Consider the following 20,491-nt stretch of genomic DNA (forward strand, 5'->3'; position numbering starts at 1 on the left):
ATTATTTAACATTATAACGTTTGCAATGTAACACGTTCACTAAATATTACGTTGCTATCTATTTTCCATGATAGACTTAATCTAGATCACGCATTCATCATCATCATCAACCTGTATGCGTCCCCTGCTGGACATAGGTCTCCCTCAGCTCTTTCCATCTGTCTCTGTCTTGTGCGGCTTGCATTGTTAACACGCTTCAGATCGTCAGTCTATCTAGTTGGTGGGCGTCCTCTGCTCCGTATTGCTTCTTGCCTTGGTCTTCACTCTAAAATACGTTTTTTCCATTGGTTGTCTGATAATCTGGCGACGTGTCCTGCCCAATTCCATTTTAACGACGCGATTTTCTCGATAGCGCCTGTTGTTTTTGTTCTACGACCTATTTCTTCGTTTGGGGTTCGGTCTTTCAGAGAGACACCCAACATCTGGCGCTCCATAGTCATCTGAGTTACGCGAATCTTATTGACTACCTTTTTTGTGAGTGTTAATGTTTCCGCTCCATAAGTGCGATCCATAATCCTATGCGACGTGGGTACTCACATGTCTGGTTATCTCTGCTCAACCGAATTTCATGTCCTAGGTACTTATACGATGTAGTCTTATACGATATCCCTTCCATCAACAGCAATATTTCGATTTAGCACCAGATTAGTCATTATTTGCGTCTTGTTCATATTATAGTCCGACCTCCAAGGAAGCGTGATATAATTTTTCAAACATTATTATTGTATCATCCATACGATCGGCTATAAGGACGATGTCAGCTGCAAATCTCAAATAACTGAGCTTTTCTCCATTTATGTTGATTATTGTTGATACCATGCTCATTCAGATGTGCCTTCTTACAAGTATGTTCTACAAGTGTCGTGAATACCTTTGGAGAGACTATGTCTCGTTGCCGGACTCCTCGCTGTATACAGAATTTATTTGTTTCTTGTTCAGATGTCTTACGCTAGCTGTGGTATTTTGGTAGATATATTTAATTATGTTAGTGTAGCGATGGTCTACTCGGCATTCTGGCAATGCTTTTAACATTTTCTGATGGCTTATGGTCTCGAATGCTTCCCCGTAGTCGACAAATATAAGTGCCAATGGTTTGTTGTATTCTGCAGAATTCTCTATAATGTTCTTTATCACTAGTAAGTGGTCGTTAGTGCTGTATCCCGATCTAAATCCAGCTTGTTCTCTAGGCCGATAAAAGTCTAATTTAGCGTCCAGTCTTTTTTGCTCATTTTTGTGAAAAGTTGATATATATGTAAAAGCAAACTGATAGGGTGGTAGTTTTTTAAATCTGTTATGTCTTCTTGCTGGTGTAATGATACCATTATTCCACTGAGAAGGAGTTTTTCCTTGGTAGATGCATTCGGTGAAAAGCTTGACCAAAACCTGGATAATTTTATTTCCACCTAATTTGATCGCTTCGATCACTACTCCATCATCGTCAGGTGATTTGTTATTTTTCATTTCTAAAAGTGCCGTTTTGATTTCGTATGGAGTTATTTCTGGCATTAATTCTTATCCCTCGTTTGTGATTTTGAGCAGGGACTGATCTTGCCTTTCGTCGGTGCTCTCATACATTTCGCGATAAAAGGATTGGACAACCTCAAGGATTTTGGTTCTATCAGTAGTAATGTTACCATCTTTGTTTTTTATTTTGCACATATTTTTGTTGCCTATGTTATTCGTATTTCGCCTCAAAACTTTTAAACTTTTGTTTTCTTAAATTATTTTAGTTATTTCTCTTGTATTGTTTTCTCTTATGTCTTTCGGATTGACCGTGGATATCTTTATTTGATTTCTTCATTGTTGTGTAGTTGAGGCCGTATTTTTCCATCAGCTGTCTTATTTTACCTATTAGCTATTAGCTCTTTGGTATTTTGGCTTAGTTTTTCTTTATGGGTCAGAACGGTCGGGTAGCACTCCTTTTCTGTTTCTTTTAGAGTCTTCATTCAGAAGATCTACATCTTCTATTTCGCCTTGCAAGTCTTGTATATGTTTGGTTAGTGTATCTTCATACAGGTCGTTGTTTTCTGGGGGAATCCATATCTTTTTTCTTGTTTTTAGGATCATCTTTGTTTCTATCTGGGCTGATCTATGTCCATTTACGCCGAGGTTTTTATCTTAAAAAGAATTCATCATGAATAAATTTTCCTGGTGTAAGAAGTGTAGCAATCTTTGCCCTCGTATTTCTTTCGCCATAGCTATACTTACTCATTCCTACTTCTGCATCGTCTTGTTTGCATCAAGATCACGCATTACTTCACATAGATTAGAACATTAGAACATTCCTTTTTTTTTCCTCTTCTTACTGCGCCGTCTACCTGCTAAGATTAACGTTCCAATTGGCTACAGATATAAGCGAAATAGCGGCTCTGAAATCTCCTTCGATTTTTTGCCGACTCAACGCTGCGGGTGCTTAATTCAAGAGTTTTGTCTCCTTCTTATTAACCTTTTCCCCCAAACTTTTCCTTCAGTTATTGACCTAAATATTTAAATTACATTCCTAATATGCGTTAGTTTACGCTGTTTAGTAATTGGCATCAGTTCCTTGTTCTTCTGCATTCTGTTAAGAACTTTGGTTTTTTTTTTTTGTTCTTTTGGTACTGGGAATACGAAGTATTCTTCTATAAAGGTACGTTGCAAAAGCTTTGAGATATTTTTCTAGTAAGGGGTAAGAGTCCAGCTCTCACAGTCGTGGGGACAACTTTGGACATACGTAACTCTTGATGAAGAAGTTTTACATTTCGATAAACGTCTTTCTAGCCTTTTTATGGCTTGATAGGATCTTTTTATTGGAATCGCAGCTACTATTCAATAGTGCACCCACGTATCTGATGCATGACACCTTTTAAACGATTTTGTATTTGCAATTTGAAGAAAACCACAAGTCTTGTTTGTTGATGTTTATATATAGACCATAACGTTCACTATATTCTACAATATCGTCTATAAGTGTCTGTAGTTCCTGCAGCCTGACGGCAAGAACGACTGTATCATCGGCATATCTTATAATATTAATTGTTTTGCTATTGATTATGATTCCTGCGCTATTACCTTTAAGAGACTTTACAAAGATATTTTTCGAGTACCTATTAAAGAGAATTGAGGACAATATACATCCCTGTCGTACATCTTTTCTTATGGATATCTCTTTCGACATGTTGCTGTTCACCCGTACTTTAATCGTTCACCCGTTACTATCCGATGATAATACAGTTCTGTGATGATTCGTAAGTCACCGTCATCTACAGCAGTTTCTCTGAGTATTTCTGCTATACAGCGTTCCACGTTAAGAAAATAACATTAGGCTTATGGAGATCAGTGTTGCCAAAACTCTTAGGCATGCGGTTTATTAGATTGTGGATATTATGATTCATTCTAATCAGAGCCGTATTCAGCACTGTGTACTTGTAGTTAATTAATTTCACTAATAAAAGGATATGTATAGTTGAATACAAAATAATGCATTATCAATATCTGTTTCTTTAATAGACAGATATAGGTATGCATTTATTATAGGTCTAATAAAAATAGTTATATTTTACTATTGTTTAACATTACATATTGATTAACGCTTTAAATAAGATATAACTAAAAAAACAAGTGCAGCTTTAATTTTATTTTCATGTAAGTAATAACAACAATTACATACATAAAAATTTTTCCTTGTATACAGGGTGAATCATCACTAATGGAACGAAAGATTACAGCGAAAGAGTAAAAAAATTAAATTACTAGTTTGTAAGTTGATAAAAGCTACATTTTAAAATTATTTTGAAATATACAGGGTATCCCAATTACAGGGTTGTTACTCCATCTTTTGCGCGTCGGCCGATACTTTTTTTACCGATTAATGATTTATCTCTTGCTATTTTGACCACACGTGCCTCCCCGATTCGGCTTATGTGGTTATTCCAGTCTTTTTTCTATTTAGTGTCCATTCATTTATACACTATACGTTATATATATATATATATATATATATATATATATATATATATATATATATATATATATATATATATATATCTAAAGTAAAGTATTCAACTAGTGAATTCAGAGGTTTAATCGGTCATTCAGGTTGGCAAATAAAAAAAGAAGTCAACTACTTCATAAGTTTATCGAAGACGTTTCGCTTTATATATCTAAAGCTTCATCAGTTCTCTAAAATATAAACAGATGACATAGAGTTTATAAGAAATACAGATGTTAATAGTTCATAACTTACAACTAATATGTAGTATATTATCGATATATCTACTGTAAACTTTACTCATTATTTAAAACTAACTTAACAAAAAAAAAAACAAAAAACACAAACTCTGCAAAAAATGATGTTCATATTCATAAATACGAAGATTAAAAAAAATTTAAACGAACATTTGGCTTCATTTAGAGATGGCTCTCCAATGAAAATAAACAAAGCACTGATTTATTTCAATCGACGCGATACCGAAATTTATATATATATATATATATATATATATATATATATATATATATATATATATATATATATATATATATATATATATATTAAACCTAGAGCTAAGATTAATACTATGATAAGAATTAATATTAAACTCACCAGTCTTCCGGGTTGAACCGCGTCGATATCCATTGGGCCGAGCTTTCGACATCCTCTCTGATGTCTTCTTCAGGGCTTCCGAGGTTTCAGTCTCCTGAGTCCCCAGACACTACTACACTTATCACTAGTCACTTCGCTATAAGACTTTTCGGATTTGGCACTTTGTGTCCGTCGATTTGCACACTATCACATAATTCACTCACTGCATATTAACATCATCCTCATCTTCTCTATCATCGCTATCACTTTCATTACTGTCACTGTCAACCGTCACATTTATTACCACAGGATCAATATCGTCCATCAACCCATCAATAACCCAAAATTTTTGCTCTTCCTTAATAGCAAGTTTACAATAGTTTTTCCAGTTTTCCACTGTAACTACACCAAATGCATTTCTTATTAATTGTTCCATAGCGGCGGCCTTAAACTCTGTGTTGTGTGAAGCAATATGTCTTTTGACTTGACTCCATACCATTTCAATTGGATTTAACTCACAATGGTATGGAGGTAGTCTCAGAATGGCAACATTTTTCTCTTTGAACATCTCGTCGATTTTATATTTTATGTATTTTTCTTTGTATGTGTTTACGACTTCCATGAGCTCTGATTTTAAATAATCTTCTTCAAAAAAGACATCTTTCTCCAGCAACCACGTCTTAATTTGATCTTTATTGAAGGCTTGTGTCGGAATCGCTTCTTCTCTCCTCGAATGGTACGAAGCGTTGTCCATCACCACAACACTTTTCTCTGGAAGATTAGGAAGCAGCTTTTCCTTAAACCATTGTTCAAATATAGGACCATCCATCTCATCATGATAGTCCGCTGAGTTTTTTTTAGCAAAAACCAAAAAGCAGCATCTTCTACAAAGCCCAATTCGCTACCTGCATGCACTATAACAAATCGGGGGCCTCGTTGTGTCGGCTGTTTTAGGCCTGTTGACAACCCCTTAACAAACGCATCCCTGGTTGAAGTCACTGAGAGGTCCTTCCATTCTTTGGAAACACTATGTCCAACATTCACCCAAGTTTCGTCCAAATAAACGACGGTGTATCCTTGAGAACGAAATTTTTTTATTTCACGCAAATACTGATGCCTCCATTGTAGAATATCGGGCCGTTCAATCATGCTTGACTTTACTCCTCGTTTGCAAAAAACAAAGTTCATTTCATGGAGTATTCTCCACATTGTTGTGCGTGACATGTTTGCTAAATCTTTGTCTTTTTTAACCAGTGCAAAAACTTTGTTCAATGTCGGCGGTAAATTTTTAAAGAAAAAACTATGCACGATGGCACGTAGTCGCGTATGAACTACTGCATCGTAAGTGAACTTTCTGTTGTTCACTCTACTTTTGGTACGTTTTCTTGTTTTTTTTTATGGGCATTAGTCCTCCTTCCGCAGCTTCTTTGCGGATTTTAAAAATAGTACTAAACCTTACTCCTGTCATAGCACTTACTTTATGGGTTAAACTTCTAACACTTTCACCACTTCTTAAGTTTAGATGATAATTAAATACATTTAAAACAATTCGTTTTGCACGGATGTCCAAGATATTCCCTTGGCTTAATTTTTGAATTTCCATTTTCAATTAAAATTTATCTGTAAAGTCAGAATAACTGAAAAACCACAAAGCCTTATTATTATTATTTAGTCTCAGAGAACGACATAAAATCGCTGACATACGCACACCGTATTATTTTAAGTTGCAATTAGTAATTAGATATATGCGTTCCAAGCGGTCCGTTTATTTGCTTTTAAATATTTAATAGCCGACAAAGTGTAACATTTAACTGTAAAGTCAGAATAACAACTGAAGAACCACAAAGCCTTATTATCATTATTTAGTCTCAGAGAACGACATAAAATCGCTGACATACGCACACCGTATTATTTTAAGTTGCAATTAGTAATTAGATATATGCGTTCCAAGCGGTTCGTTTATTGCTTTAAAATCTTTAATAGCCGACAAAGTGCATGATTTAACTAAGCAATATTTTCTACTGATTTCTATGATTCATGGTATATGATATTCTTACCGAAAAACAAATAAACTGTCGTTACTATAAATAAAATAAGATAAAATAAAATTATCTTTTGTAAATACTATTTATTTAATTAAAATCATTTTCCCTACTTTTCATCTCTTGTTTCGAATGGGCACTTTTGGCCAATTACGTTAAAAAACATTAATTTAATTCATGTCTGTGGAAACTAAAATACAAATTATACAGCCCTGACTCGTGCTTGTGTTCATCGTGGCATCGTCGCGCTTCTATCGTCCATAAGAAATACATGGCCCTATCTCCGCAATGTTATTTTCTTAACGTGAAACGCTCTATAGTTTCTGGTGTTAAACGCAATCAAAAGCTTTGCGATAGTTTATAAAATAGGCGCATATGTCCACATTTTTGGATTAAAATACTACAATCCTTCCCTTCTTATTTGTATGTTAAGTGTCATACAATATGTCATATTTAAACAAATGTTTTATTATTTGAAAGTCTTTCGGCGCTGAATTTGTCTGCCTTCTTATAAAATAAAATCATTTTTATAGTCTTATATAAAGCAATTTTTTTATTTTTTACCTTAGTATATTTTTTGGCATAATAAATCAGGTCGATACTATTTTTTAAGCTATTAAACTTTATTTGAATCATCATATTTTAATTTGATTTGGTACAATATTCCTGATCGTTTTATTTCAAACATTATTATCTTTTTGTATGAACTAGATTTTCAGATTATGCAGAAACGATTTGTAATTAATACGTTATTTCTTATTATTTCCTAACACATTATGAACATTTTATAATTGAGACATTGCGAAAATGTAAATTATGGAAATACTTAGATGACAAGAATACAAATTCAGTATAATTTGCCGTTTTTTGAACCTAACACGAGACTTCAATTGACGCAAATTATAGTCATAAAAATGTACTGTTTATACATACTGTAAGATTTATACTTGATTTCCAAAAACAATATTTACCAAGATGCTACTAAAATACTAAACAATTTTCTGATTATTGTAATTTTAAAGCTGATATTTATCCATGTGATGTCTTTTGCTATTTTGGCTGAGTAAAAAAGTAAATATGCGAAATGATCGAATAAATCGATCGGGTCGAATCCAAAAATAAACAAAAAAAGAACAAATGTAAACATCAAAATCTGAAAAAATTAATTAATACAATGGAGTATGGAAGGGCATGACAGAGTTCTTGATCCTTTGCCAAACATACTCCAGTCATTTGGGGTATTCACCTCTCAATTTAGTCGGACTGAACCGATTCACTTGAAATTTGGTTGATGAGTTGATTGGAAAGTGCTGAAATAACAAAAGTTATATAACGCCGATGTGTGCTTCTGATGAAGCTGATGCAGCATTCTGACCCTTTTCGGGGGTGGAAATTCTTTTGCTCAAAATAATCACGGAAATCGATGAAGAATTCAATTCTAAGCAATTTTTGTTTTATATAGTTTTTTTAGATAGTCAATACTGTTTGAGGTATTTATGGTTAAAAACAGCTAATTTTCATTGAAAAAAGTTACGTTTTTTAACGGTTTTTTATGAATATCTCAAAAAATATGCCTTTGATCGAAAAAGTATGCAAAATAAAAAAGATTATATGAGAAAAATGAGATTCATTCTTTACAAGATATTCTAGATACAATATAAAGTGATATATGGTCGATGAAAGGAGACATTTTTTTGCGAATATTTGGATCAATGAATTCAACGTTAAATTGTAACAAAAGAATTGATTTTTCGTGAGTTATATTATTACAGTTTTTTATAGTTCATGAAAAGACCTTTAAAAGGAGTACTACAAAATGTCATTTACGTGTACACGTTTAGCGTTTAGCTTTATTTATCATATTTCTTTAAATATTACTTGAATAATAACTGCCTGTAGTTTTCTTACTGATCCATTACTAAAGTTGCCTACTCCCATTAAACTTAGTATCTTCTTATTAAGTTAGATCGCTAGTGTACAAAATGTAAAGGACCGAGCCGAGTACACTTCTCTTTTAAACAAACAGAACTTACTAATTCCTACGTGTGATGGTCCTCACCCGCGTCCCTGTGAAAGAGGCTGATGTAGCTATCGTCAGGACCCATCTAACAAAACAAAATTAAGACTCCTTAAGACGGAAGACTGGTTGCTGAAAAATTGGAAGATCGGAAAGGACAAGCAAACCATGGTCCATATGATCAGCGAGGTCTTGTATAAAACATTGAGGGCTACTCATTTTAAGGCATGTTATAGACTTTAAAACGGTTAAAAAAATCAAAGGTCTCGATGGATCTAATTAGAGTCCTGCAGGCTAACCTCCAGTAGAGTAAGGCAACTTCACAGAACTTATTGTTGCTATGGGAAGGTTCGATGTAGCTCTGAAACAAGAGCCTGAATTTAAAAAAGCAAAATAAGAGGGCTATCGGTTATTATCAGCTAACAAGAGAAATCATACGATTTCCTACCTACAACTTGCAAAGCAAACAGCTTGATGAATTACTCGGCAAGGGAATCTAAAATATGCATTCCACCTGCCGTTCATCATGATCAAAATTGGTAGTTTCTGGTACTCCAAACGGAGTAAAGTAATAAAACATAATGACGATATTAGATTTTTGTTGCGATACAGGCGCTTATACGTATCTCGACCTCTTTAGGTCTCATCAGAGCGGTATATGCCACTGCTCTGATGAGAATTAAAGAGGTCGAAATACGAATAAGTGGCTTGCCGCTGCCCTGTATCGAAACAAAAATCTAATATCCTCTTTATGTCGAAGGATTTAGTTCTCGGATCAGCATAACTTTCAGATAATGATTTCAAACAAACATCTTTAAAGGAGTTGGAATAGCTAGTGGGAGTTTGCAGGAAAAATGGACTACGATTAATCATCAGTTGTGATGCGAATGCGTACCATCTGAGCTGAGGCAATACAAAAACTAATGAAACAGAGGAGGCATTACTCCAGTTTGTTATGGAACGTAATTAAGACATACTAAACGTATAAAATAAACCAACTTTCGTAACTTCACAATGAAAGAGGGTGATTGATATAACACTAGTCATAGCCACCGAACAAGTTCAAAATGTTGTCACGTCAGCGTTTGAAGACAACTGTCCAGAAATAGTAAGAAATTCCAACAAGACTGTTGAAATGAAAACCTTCCAAATCAACGACAAAAGTCAGATGAAAATTTAATTTCGCAAAAAGATGAAGCTATGACTGAATATAATAAGGAATTGAGAAATGCAAAAAGAGAATCGTGAAGAAGGTATTCCGAGGAAGTAGAATAGACTGTAAAAATGTCAAGGATCTATAAAGTTCTCCCAAAGGACTCTTAGATAATTATTCCCTTGCTTCAAAAAGGAGTCAGGTGAATGGTAAAAAGACCCTGAAAGAACTTTTTAGGTTGCATTTTTCTAAAACAAAAATTAATACCACTAGCCACATAGGATGGACTAAATATTATGACTTATGGTTCTAGGGCAAACTGGCGTGTGGCAAAAGAAGTGGTAAACGATGACAACATCAAATAGGCAATAAACTCATTTGAATTTCATATAAATCACCGGATCTGGACGAGATTTCAAAAAATGAGCGTTCTTCTCTAGAGATTTTTCATCAATATTTTTTCTGGCTATAATGGGATTAAGTCTTTTTGCAAATATTTTTTTAAATAATTTAGACATAGCAGGAAGCAGTTAGATTGGTTTACTTGGTTTGGGAATTATTAATCTTTCTAGAACTGTTCATAGTCTAGGCATGTACTTTACACGAAAATTAACATTTATTATATTAGTTAATTTGACTATAGTTTTCTAAGCTAACTTTTTAGATTCTCTATATTATGCCATCAACCCAGATCAAGTTGTAATATTTAACAGTTTTTTATTTACATATTCCAAAGTTAAAAAAATCCAACGTTTTAGGAGAGCTCACAAACTAAAAAAGTCTGATTTAAAACCCTGCAGCCTCATATTCTTGGCATCTATTTTTGTAAACCTAAGCTTTCTGTACATTTTTGTTTTAGCTACTTACACATTTTTCCAGTACTTGTTGCTCTTTTTCAGTCATTTATTATTGTGATATCAATAGTTTTTACTTTTAGTTCATTCAGAGTTTTAAATGAAGAGCGAATATTTAGTTTGTGCAACAATTTTATTTCTTTTTTGCTAATTAAGACATATTCTGTTTATCATGTAATATCCCATTTTGTTCAGAAAACTGTGTAGAAAAAAAAAACAAATAAAAAACAATTTTCGGGGGTATCTGGTCCCCCTAAAAAGCCTTGCTATAATCTAAGAAAATCATACTTTTGTTTTATTGAGTTTGTGAAAAGAAATAAACAACATGGGAGATTGTTAAACAATTAAGTCTCCTTGTCTAAAGCCAAATTGGTGTACAGAAATCCATTGGTGGTAAATCCATAATTATTTTTTACATTTCTGTTTCTGTTACCTTTTATAATATTGACAAAATTTTCGTTTGGATTATCCTCTTTTTAATAGTAAAATTACTTTATCTGTTTCGAACTGTCTGTACATGAGGAAACGATGCACTAAACCTACAAATTTTCTGCATCAAGATGAATCGCTGTTTAACTTTTTGCATTCGATTTGGGAAAGTGCACAAAATGAAAACTGCATTTTTAAGGAAAATGCATTTTCAAAGTATATATAAAATGAAAAATTGCAACTTGGAAAATATCAACAGGAATAAATTTAATTTTGTTACTCGGGGGTTTTCGAGTTTGCTGAACACGAATATAGTCGCAGCGATGGTTCTCGAGCTACCTGGTGCCCAGGAGCACCTCGTCTTCTGGAGTATGTTAATTATATTCTAAATCAGTCGACAGTCATAACTCGTGGGTTTTCGAGGTTTTTGAATAGAAATATGATAACGACGATGGTCCTCGAGCTACCTGGTGTCAAAGTGGACCTCATCTCCTGGAGTTTTATATTTTTTTCATACGAAATTAGCCGAAAGTCTTACTTGAGGGATTTTTAAGATCGTTGAAAACGAATATTATGACGTCCATGATCTATAAGCTACCTGGTGTCCAAGGTAAACCTCGTCTTTTGAAGTTATATATGTTAGAAATCAGTCATAAGTCATTAGTCAGGGGGTTTTTAAAGTCGATGAACACGAATATTATGACGGTGATAATCTCTGAAGGTATCTGATACCCAGCGTGGACATTGTCTCCTAATTTTTTTTAAAGATTTTAAGAAAGTATAATATCAAATACCTCAGCTACATGATGAAGAAACTACAAGAAGAATATACCAAGGCTGGCCTAGATATTAACCTCGCGAAAACAGAGTACCTATCTACAAGTGAAGAAGACATAGAAGATCTACAGATTGATGACAACGTAACAATCAAAGGAAAGGATAAATTCAAATACCTGGGGTTTATAATCACGAAAAAGGCCACAACAGAGGAAGAAATTACACAAAGATTAGGACAAACAAGAACAGCAATCCGACAACTTAACTCAGTATGGTGGGATAGACACCTAAATACGAAGACAAAAACGCAGATTTATAAAACATTAGTGCGAAGTATTATGACATATGGGGCCGAAAATTGGATCATAAACAAGAAAAACAGCAGTAAGATAATAGCAACAGAGATGGAATGCCTGCGAAGATGCTGCAGAGTAACAAGAATGGATAGGAGAAGTAATGACGAAATAAAGCAAAGAACATCAATAGAAACAGACATACTAACATATATAGAACAAAAAAGACTAAAGTGGTATGGACATGTAAGAAGAGCTAGCGACAGCAGATGGATAAAAAGAATAACCGAATGGAGCCCCATACGAAGGAGGAAAAGAGGACGACCCCGAAAATCCTGGAGGAACGAAGTAGACGACGCCATGAGTAAGAGAGGACTAAACGATGGAGAATGGAACAACAGAGACAGATGGAAACGGTTGAGCGAGGGAAGGCAGTGAATACTGTAGAATTCCTAAATATATATAATATCAAATAAGAGTTAAAATATGATTTCTTGAATGCAAATACAAATTTTATTTACTAAGTAAAAAGAGATGATTAACAAATCGCAGTATCATTCTAATTTATTTCATCCTTATCTTCTTCTGTGTCAGATAATTGATTTTCTTCATAGTTATCTAAATTCGTACAATTTTCATCCAGCACAATTTTTACGTACCAAATTGCAAACCAGGCTATGCTTTCTACATCCACATTTTTATCTAAAAGAAAACAGTGATGTTTATAATCATTTGAAATAGAGCGAGGGGAAAAAACACTGTCTTACTATATAACTTGGAGGATATCTGTTTGCTATAAGTACTTATACTTACATTTACTTATATTTACTTAGCTTACTTATAGTGCGTGTGACAGAATAAGTATAAAAACACATCATGTAAAAGTAAAAGGCAAGAGCTGCTACAGGAAAGATCATAATATGTATCACCTGGTACTTCATCAGTGCTACCAACTGCTCAAAAGCAACCAAATTTAAAAAATATTTTGGATAATTTTAACAGTTTTATACAGTGTGTCAATTTGAAAAGACACACTCCGCCAAGTCCGCCCTCTAGCGGGGGCGTACACAACTCCTTAAATCTGTAATACAAGGGGGGATTGAGTGATACCTCATTTTAAAGGTCGTTCAACTACCTTTTCAAAAATACGACATACATTATATTTTTTTCAGTACTTTTGGAAAAATCAAGTAAAACCGTAAGGATATTTAAGAATAAAATGTTTTGCAATTAAACATAAAAATTCAATGAAAAGTAACTTACTAAAAAAATGTTTATATTTTGTAAATACGGATAAAGTCTCCTCTTAAACTCCTCTCTAACATTTCGAAAAACTTCAGGATGAACTTCTCTACACGCAGATGTTGTTCTTCACTTTAAATCTTCCAAATCTCTAGGTTGTATTTTATAGACAATTGGTTTTGGATATCGCCTTAGGAAGAAATCTAGAGGTGCTAGCTCAGGTGATCGTAGTGGCCATTCTATTACTTCTCTTCGACCAATCTATCTGCCAGGTAATCTATCATTTAACCACTGTCTAACTGGAAGAAATTAATGTGGTGGAGCTTTATACTGTTGAAAGTGAATCAGATCTTCTTGCAAAATCATGATACCAGTTGCATGAATTTGATTTTCCAAAGTGGTTGTTAAGAACCCGTCAAATATTTCTTAAAGTAGAGCTCACCAGCCCAAAGGTGCAGTTTTAAGAGATATTGTGTCTGGCCTTCCCTAAAAAGTCGCGAATTTTCATCACTCTAGTAGCGACAATTTTGCGTGTTAACATGTCCATTAAGAAAAAACATACACTCATCAGTAAAGCAACTATTTTGTAAAATATTTTGGTTTGCAATTATTAAATGCGTCATTGTTTTCCAAAATTCAATCCTTCTGTCGAAATCATCATCAAAAAGCTGTTGAAGAATTTGCATTTTATACGGATGAAAATTATGTAACTTTGGTGTTGTTCTTACAGTTTCGTGAGACATTTCTACTTGGCGTGTCATATTTTTAAGTGATGTAGAGCGTTTTACAGTAAAGGTGCCTAAACCTTAAATTTGTGCTGCTTTATCCAAAACACGACGATTATTTCTTTTTTTGTTAGCAATCACAGGTCACGTGTTCTAAACTTGATGCCTAATATCTTTACGATTTTACCTGAATTTACCAAAAGAACCGAAAATAAATATAATGTGTGTGGTATTTTTAAAAAGTTAGTTAACCGACCTTTAAAATGAGGTATCACTTAACTTCTCTTTCTGTTAAAGAGTTTGGGATTGTGTCCGCCTCCGCTAGAGGGTTGATGTAATTTGGTTGAAAACTAAAATGTGCCCCTCACAAATTAATTTAACGTGTTTTTGCATATTTTTAGATTAACTATAGAAACCAAATTATAGAGAGTGGTACCTGTTCACACAGTTGATACGCTGTCTAAACTTGCATGAGGTATTCTGAAGTCATTTATCAACGAAATATTCGTGTTCAGCGACCTCGAAAACCAGCAAGTAATTACTGTCGACTGATTTCGAATGAAAGAGCGATAGAAAGAGCGAACAGTGGCCTAAACATTAATGAAATAAAAACCAAATACATGAAGGCCAGTAAATCGACACGCCAAAGAAACCTACAGAATCTGACAATAGGAGACTATAACATCGAAAGCGTGAAAAATTTTACATACCTAGGTTACATACCGAGAATACATATCGCTAATAAAACATACAATGAACTAATTAAACATCAAAGATCTAACAACATCACGAGAAAAACCAAATGCAAAATATACCAGACCCTGATAAAACCGGTCCTTGTATATGGATCAGAGACATGAACACTATCGAAAAGCGATAAAAACCTATTAGGCACATTTGAACGAAAAATCCTTAGACACATATATAAGGGGGTAAAGGAAAATGACATATGACGCAGAAGATATAACTTTGAACTACACAGCATACAATGAACCCGAGATCATAACATCCATAAAGATCGGACGTCTGCGCTGGATGGGCCATGTTGAACGAATGTTGGAGACTGAAACACCAAAACGTGTTATGAGGCAAACACCAGTAGGAAGAAGGTCAAAGGGAAGACCCAAACTTAGATACATGGAACAAGTGAAATAAGATCTGAAAACACTTAAGAATACCAACTGGAAAAACAAAGCAAGGAACAGAACAGAATGGCGGAAAATCCTAGAACAAGCCAGGACCCAGAAAGGGTTGTCGAGCTACTGATGATGATGATGATGATGATGATGATGATGATGATGATTTCGAATGAAATTATCATGAAACTCCAGGGGATGAGGTCACCCTAGGCACCAGATACCTTGGAGACTATCGCCGTCATAATCGTGTTCAACAACTCCAAAAACCATCGAGTAACGACTTTTGACTAATTTCGAATAAAAATGTCATAAAACTCTATAAGACGACGTCCATCCTCTACCAGGTATCTCGAAAACCATCGCAGTTGTAATATTCGTATTCAGCGACTTCGAAAACCCTCGAGTAATAACTTTTGACTGATTTCTAATAAAAATAACATAAAACCAGTAGACAAAGTCCACCCTGGGTACAAGGTAGCTCGAGGATCATCGGCATCATATTGGTATTCAGTGACCTCGAAAACTACTGAGTAAAGACTATCGATTGATTTAGAATGAAATTAACATACTCTAGAAGACGAGGTCCATCCTGTTCATTAGGTAGCTCGAGGACCATCCTCATTATCATATTCGTAGTCAGCGATATCGAAAAACCCTGAGTAACCAAATTGAACTCATTCCTGTCGATATTTTCTGAGTGGCCAATTTTTTATTTTTTATTTACTTTGGAATTGCATTTTCCATATGCACAAAATGCAATTTTCATTTTAGCACCATGAATTTTGTTCACAAACTTTCCTGACGCTCACCCGAATCGGATATAAAAAGTTGAACAGCCGGAAAATTTGTAGTTGTAGTGCTTTTTAGTGCTTGATTTCCTCGTCTCCTGAACCAAAACCTACTTATGGTATAATTTTTTTTTTTTAATTTATTGGTGATCTATAACGTAAGCCGTTGGTTATACCTAATGTAACTTACAAGATATGTACATACTATGTACAAAACACGTACTTTACAATTGTCAATTATTGTCTGCTGGGTTTGTACCGGATTTAATAAAAACTAGTTTCTGGTTGCTTTACTATTAAATTCGCGAAAACATTGAAAATCACGTTTAGAAGTCATTTAAATAATTTCCATAATAACATGATTAGCGTATGTTATTAATATACTAATGATTGTTTTGTTTCAGCTATGTCAACCGAAACGGAGGGGTTTAGTAGTAGTGACTCGATACAAAACCTTCTCAACGATACTGGTAAGTCTTTTAACCATATTCGGATTAGGATATAATTAACTTACTAAATCTTCCATAGGAAATGTCTCAACTTCGGGATGATCGTTAAAACTGGAAGCTAAAAGCAATTAAAAGTTGAATTTTTGATAACATGTTTGCAATTTGCAGTAATGTGTGTAATTTGTATCTCGGCTACTCTGATTTATTATCTATCTAGGTAGTATACTTTTTAATGTCACCCATTTATCTTTTGTGCTTTCAAAATACTATTTTTTACTGCCTTTGTCTACTTTCTGATCAGTATATCAAATTTAAGTTATTTGAGAATATTACAATCCGCAAAAAACGTTTGCTACTCTAACATAGCACAAGATACAGTCAGTTTTTCGACTGGTACCTGGTTTTTTTCAATTCTCCCCTACTTAGGTGTACTTTCTAATATAACAAATATGGACACAAAATATGCTGCCAGATAGATGATAATGAAAATATAGTGCCATATATAAAAAAGTAGACCAAGAGAAACTCTAAAAAATTATAACAAAAAAAAAATAACACCTTTGAACTCCACATACGCACTATTAGCCAACATATACACAATAAAACCTTAGAATATCTCCAATTACTTTGAACATACCCTGTATATGTATAAATACATAAATACCCTGTGTAAATATGTTAAATTACTTTAGAGATACCTTCTACATATTATTGGGTTATTGGTTACTTTTAGGCCTTACATTTATCTCTTGCTTATATTATATATAATATTAGCTGTTCTTAGTAGAAGATAATGGACTAGAACATACAGCACAGTATAATTTTTACTATAAATAAAATTAAAGATTAATAATTAAGGTATTCAGTCATTGTCATATATTTCAATTTTATTCTAGTTATGAATTGAATTGGTACAAAATTAAAGTATATTTTTATTTCCGTATTATCTTATTTCGGTTAAACAATTAAATTATAATTAATAAAAACAATTTCATAAGAAAACAACTTCAAAGTGAATTTATAATTATTTATTTATTTTTAGTTTCTTCAAAAACAAAGTTTCCACTTACCAGTGTGCTGCCATCTATACGTAACAGTTTGTAACGTTAGTAGAATTGTACAATTATGTGTAGATGTCTACATAAATATATAGAATTCTACTATCATCATCAAGCATTTGACTTATCGAAACCTACCGCGATATTTCAAATAAGTAGGTGTATCGCTTATAGATGGCAGGGTAATCGCTTACAGTGAAATTTAAATACTATTTATTAAATACAAGTATATTCTCACAGATGGCGATGTATGAACAGTTTTAAAATTAATAAAATAAAATTTTCTTAATATTTTAACACACTGTCTTCGATTTTAAAAATGAAACGATAGATAATATTTATGGAGAATAAAAGGGGATTTGGTTTCGAAAATTAGTTTACGGATTCTTTTATGGAGAATGTTTTGGAATTTTTAATTTTCTTCCAGAAATATTTGAATGAATAGATTGAATTTGTTACTTATTGTTATATGTTTGCCTTCAAAAGTCAAGACGCACCAGGACTACAATATTTTTTACATTAATTATGTTGTAATTATTCTCAGTATCCTCATTCATTGACAAAATATCTTCATTATTGCTATAATGCAGGTTACCCTTATATTATTTGCACAGAACATGCTGGAAAAAGTTGCTAATAAATATTTTCAGACCACGATATTTGGTCAGAGTCTTAGTATAAGAAACATACTGTGGTCTGCCCATTCCTAAATATTAATGGATATTTTAATAATATCTCATATACCTAATTTACTTAGTATAAGGTGTTTCGTAGATGTAATGATCATATTACGTAGATGTAATGATCCAAGTGGACATCATAAAAGCTCTGTGTCAAACTAGTAATACTTTTTGTAACTTTTCCATTTTAAAGACTACAATATTGACCGTATTATGTACGATCTAGTTCGAAATCAATTTCTAATTGAACTTCGCACATATTCCCAAGGAAAAAGGGAAGTAAATAGAAATCTTTACGGCAAAAAAGCTTATCAACTTTCAAGACAAAATATCTTTTTTTGAAACAACTTACAAAACATTAAAACTACAAGACATTCAGTTATAGACAAATCTTAAAAGTGGAATTATTAGAATCTTTAGAAAAAGCTTATTGTTGGAAAAAGTTTTTATTATTTTTTGTAAAGTAGTCTGAAGATAACATTAGAATTATAGCCATTGTTTTTAGTCGATCAACAAAACTGTGGAAAGCTGCTAATTTATATGACATTGGGTGATTAGAAAAGTATATCACATGTCCAGTTTGTGTAGATTTTCTATAGATACAATAGTCAAACTCGCTGTTGAGTCTAATAGAAAGGTCAAGGAGATTAATGGAATTGAAAGATTCTAGAATTTCATGTTAGGTTGAACCTGATTAGTTTTAAGAAGTAGTTAATATTCTGGATCGGAGTTATCGGAAATGTAGACTGACTAGTCATCAACATAACGAAACTAGTGTAGAATTTCAGTATTTTTCCTGAAAGTAAAATCCTAAATATCTAAGCACACATATTTGGAATAAGTCTAAAATTAAAGAAATATTGGAGGAAGAAGTTAGCTGTTAGAGTGAATTTACCAGAACAATAAATTGTTGGTTGTTTCACCACAAAAGTGCTGAAATAAATTGCTGATATCGATGGTCCGGAGTTTATTATGACAACATCTGAATACTCACTACGATGTAAAATCGAAATTGATTGGAAAATAATAAAGCATGAAGCAAGGTTTAGATATCTGGGAATAGATATAACTAGTTACGGAGAAGTTGAAGAAGAAGTACGACAACAAATGTTAAAAGCAAAAAAGGGATCTCTTAATGACACAATCTGGAAGAACAAATACTTAAGACAAGATACAAAAACAAGAATCTATAAAGCAGCAATTAGACCTATATTAACATACACGACGGAAAGAAGACCTGACACATCTAAGACGAGATGACTGCTAGAAATAACAGAGATGAAAATACTTTGACGAATAATAGGGAAAAGTTGGATAGAAGACATAAATGGATGGGTGACAAAACGGAAACAGGAGTGGAACGAACACATTAGTAGAATGACAGAGGATAGGTTAGTACGAATAGCACGGGATAAGTAACCAATTAGACGAAGAAGTATTGGCAGACCAAAAAAAAGATGGTGCGATAATTTAAACAATTTAGGAGGATAATATTGAAGAAGAAACAGGCTTTAAAGCCTACATACAAGAAAGGAGAAAAAGAAGAAGAAGGTCCGTAGTACTATTGGAATTGAGTTTGACATAAAGTTTATTAATTAGATGATAAGTATTTTGACTGAAAACCGTGAGATGAAGTTGATTAAATTAAATAAGTATGAATTTAGATAAAATAGACACCGTACTACAGATAAACCTTACAATCGGTGGAAGGTAATAGGTATAACCTTTTATATCTAAGTTAAACCGTACAGTCTTGGAATTAAGAGATTACTAGAAATTTTATTATAATTATGGAGTTTTATGTTCAGAAAAAAATTAGAACATTTCCTAGGGTTATCTGAATTTTTAAATATTTTTTGAAAGGATTATCTGTAAGTGATGTGATTTGGTTATTGTTTAGAAAGGTGGTGGTGAAATTTAGAGGAACAGAAAAGTTAGATGTTAAAATTGGGAATGATATACGGCAATTTTTGTAGGGGAAAAATGATTTTAACAGTTTATTAAATGAAGAATTTGACATAAAAACCAGAGATAACAGAGACAATAACAGTGGTCACCAAAATAAAAAACAGGGAAGTTGATCAAAAAATTCAAAAAATTAAGAAAGTTGAATCAGTTGAAACAGATGAATAGCTTTAGGAAAGACAGGAACAAATTTACTAACAGGTGTATTTATTAGAATTAGGGCTTACCCTATATTTGTAACAACAGCGTTCTATCCAAAAAGTGAACAAAATTTACAACGACTGTTTGGATTCTTCTGAAGATAATTATCCCAACT

General features: G+C 33.2%; 1 protein-coding gene across 4 annotated transcripts in view; it reads left to right on the forward strand.

The window, feature by feature from the left end:
- The window catches only part of LOC140439996 (uncharacterized), a 994,918-nt gene that overhangs the window by 474,466 nt on the left and 499,961 nt on the right, over positions 1 to 20,491 (forward strand). For all 4 annotated transcript variants that reach the window (XM_072530223.1, XM_072530222.1, XM_072530221.1 and 1 more), the window contains exon 2: positions 16,428 to 16,493. In XM_072530223.1, the coding sequence (XP_072386324.1) occupies positions 16,428 to 16,493 (66 nt within the window). The remainder of the gene's footprint in view (positions 1 to 16,427; positions 16,494 to 20,491) is intronic.

This window comes from Diabrotica undecimpunctata, chromosome 4 (genome assembly GCF_040954645.1).
Source record: "Diabrotica undecimpunctata isolate CICGRU chromosome 4, icDiaUnde3, whole genome shotgun sequence".
Classification (NCBI taxonomy): Eukaryota; Metazoa; Arthropoda; class Insecta; order Coleoptera; family Chrysomelidae; genus Diabrotica; species Diabrotica undecimpunctata.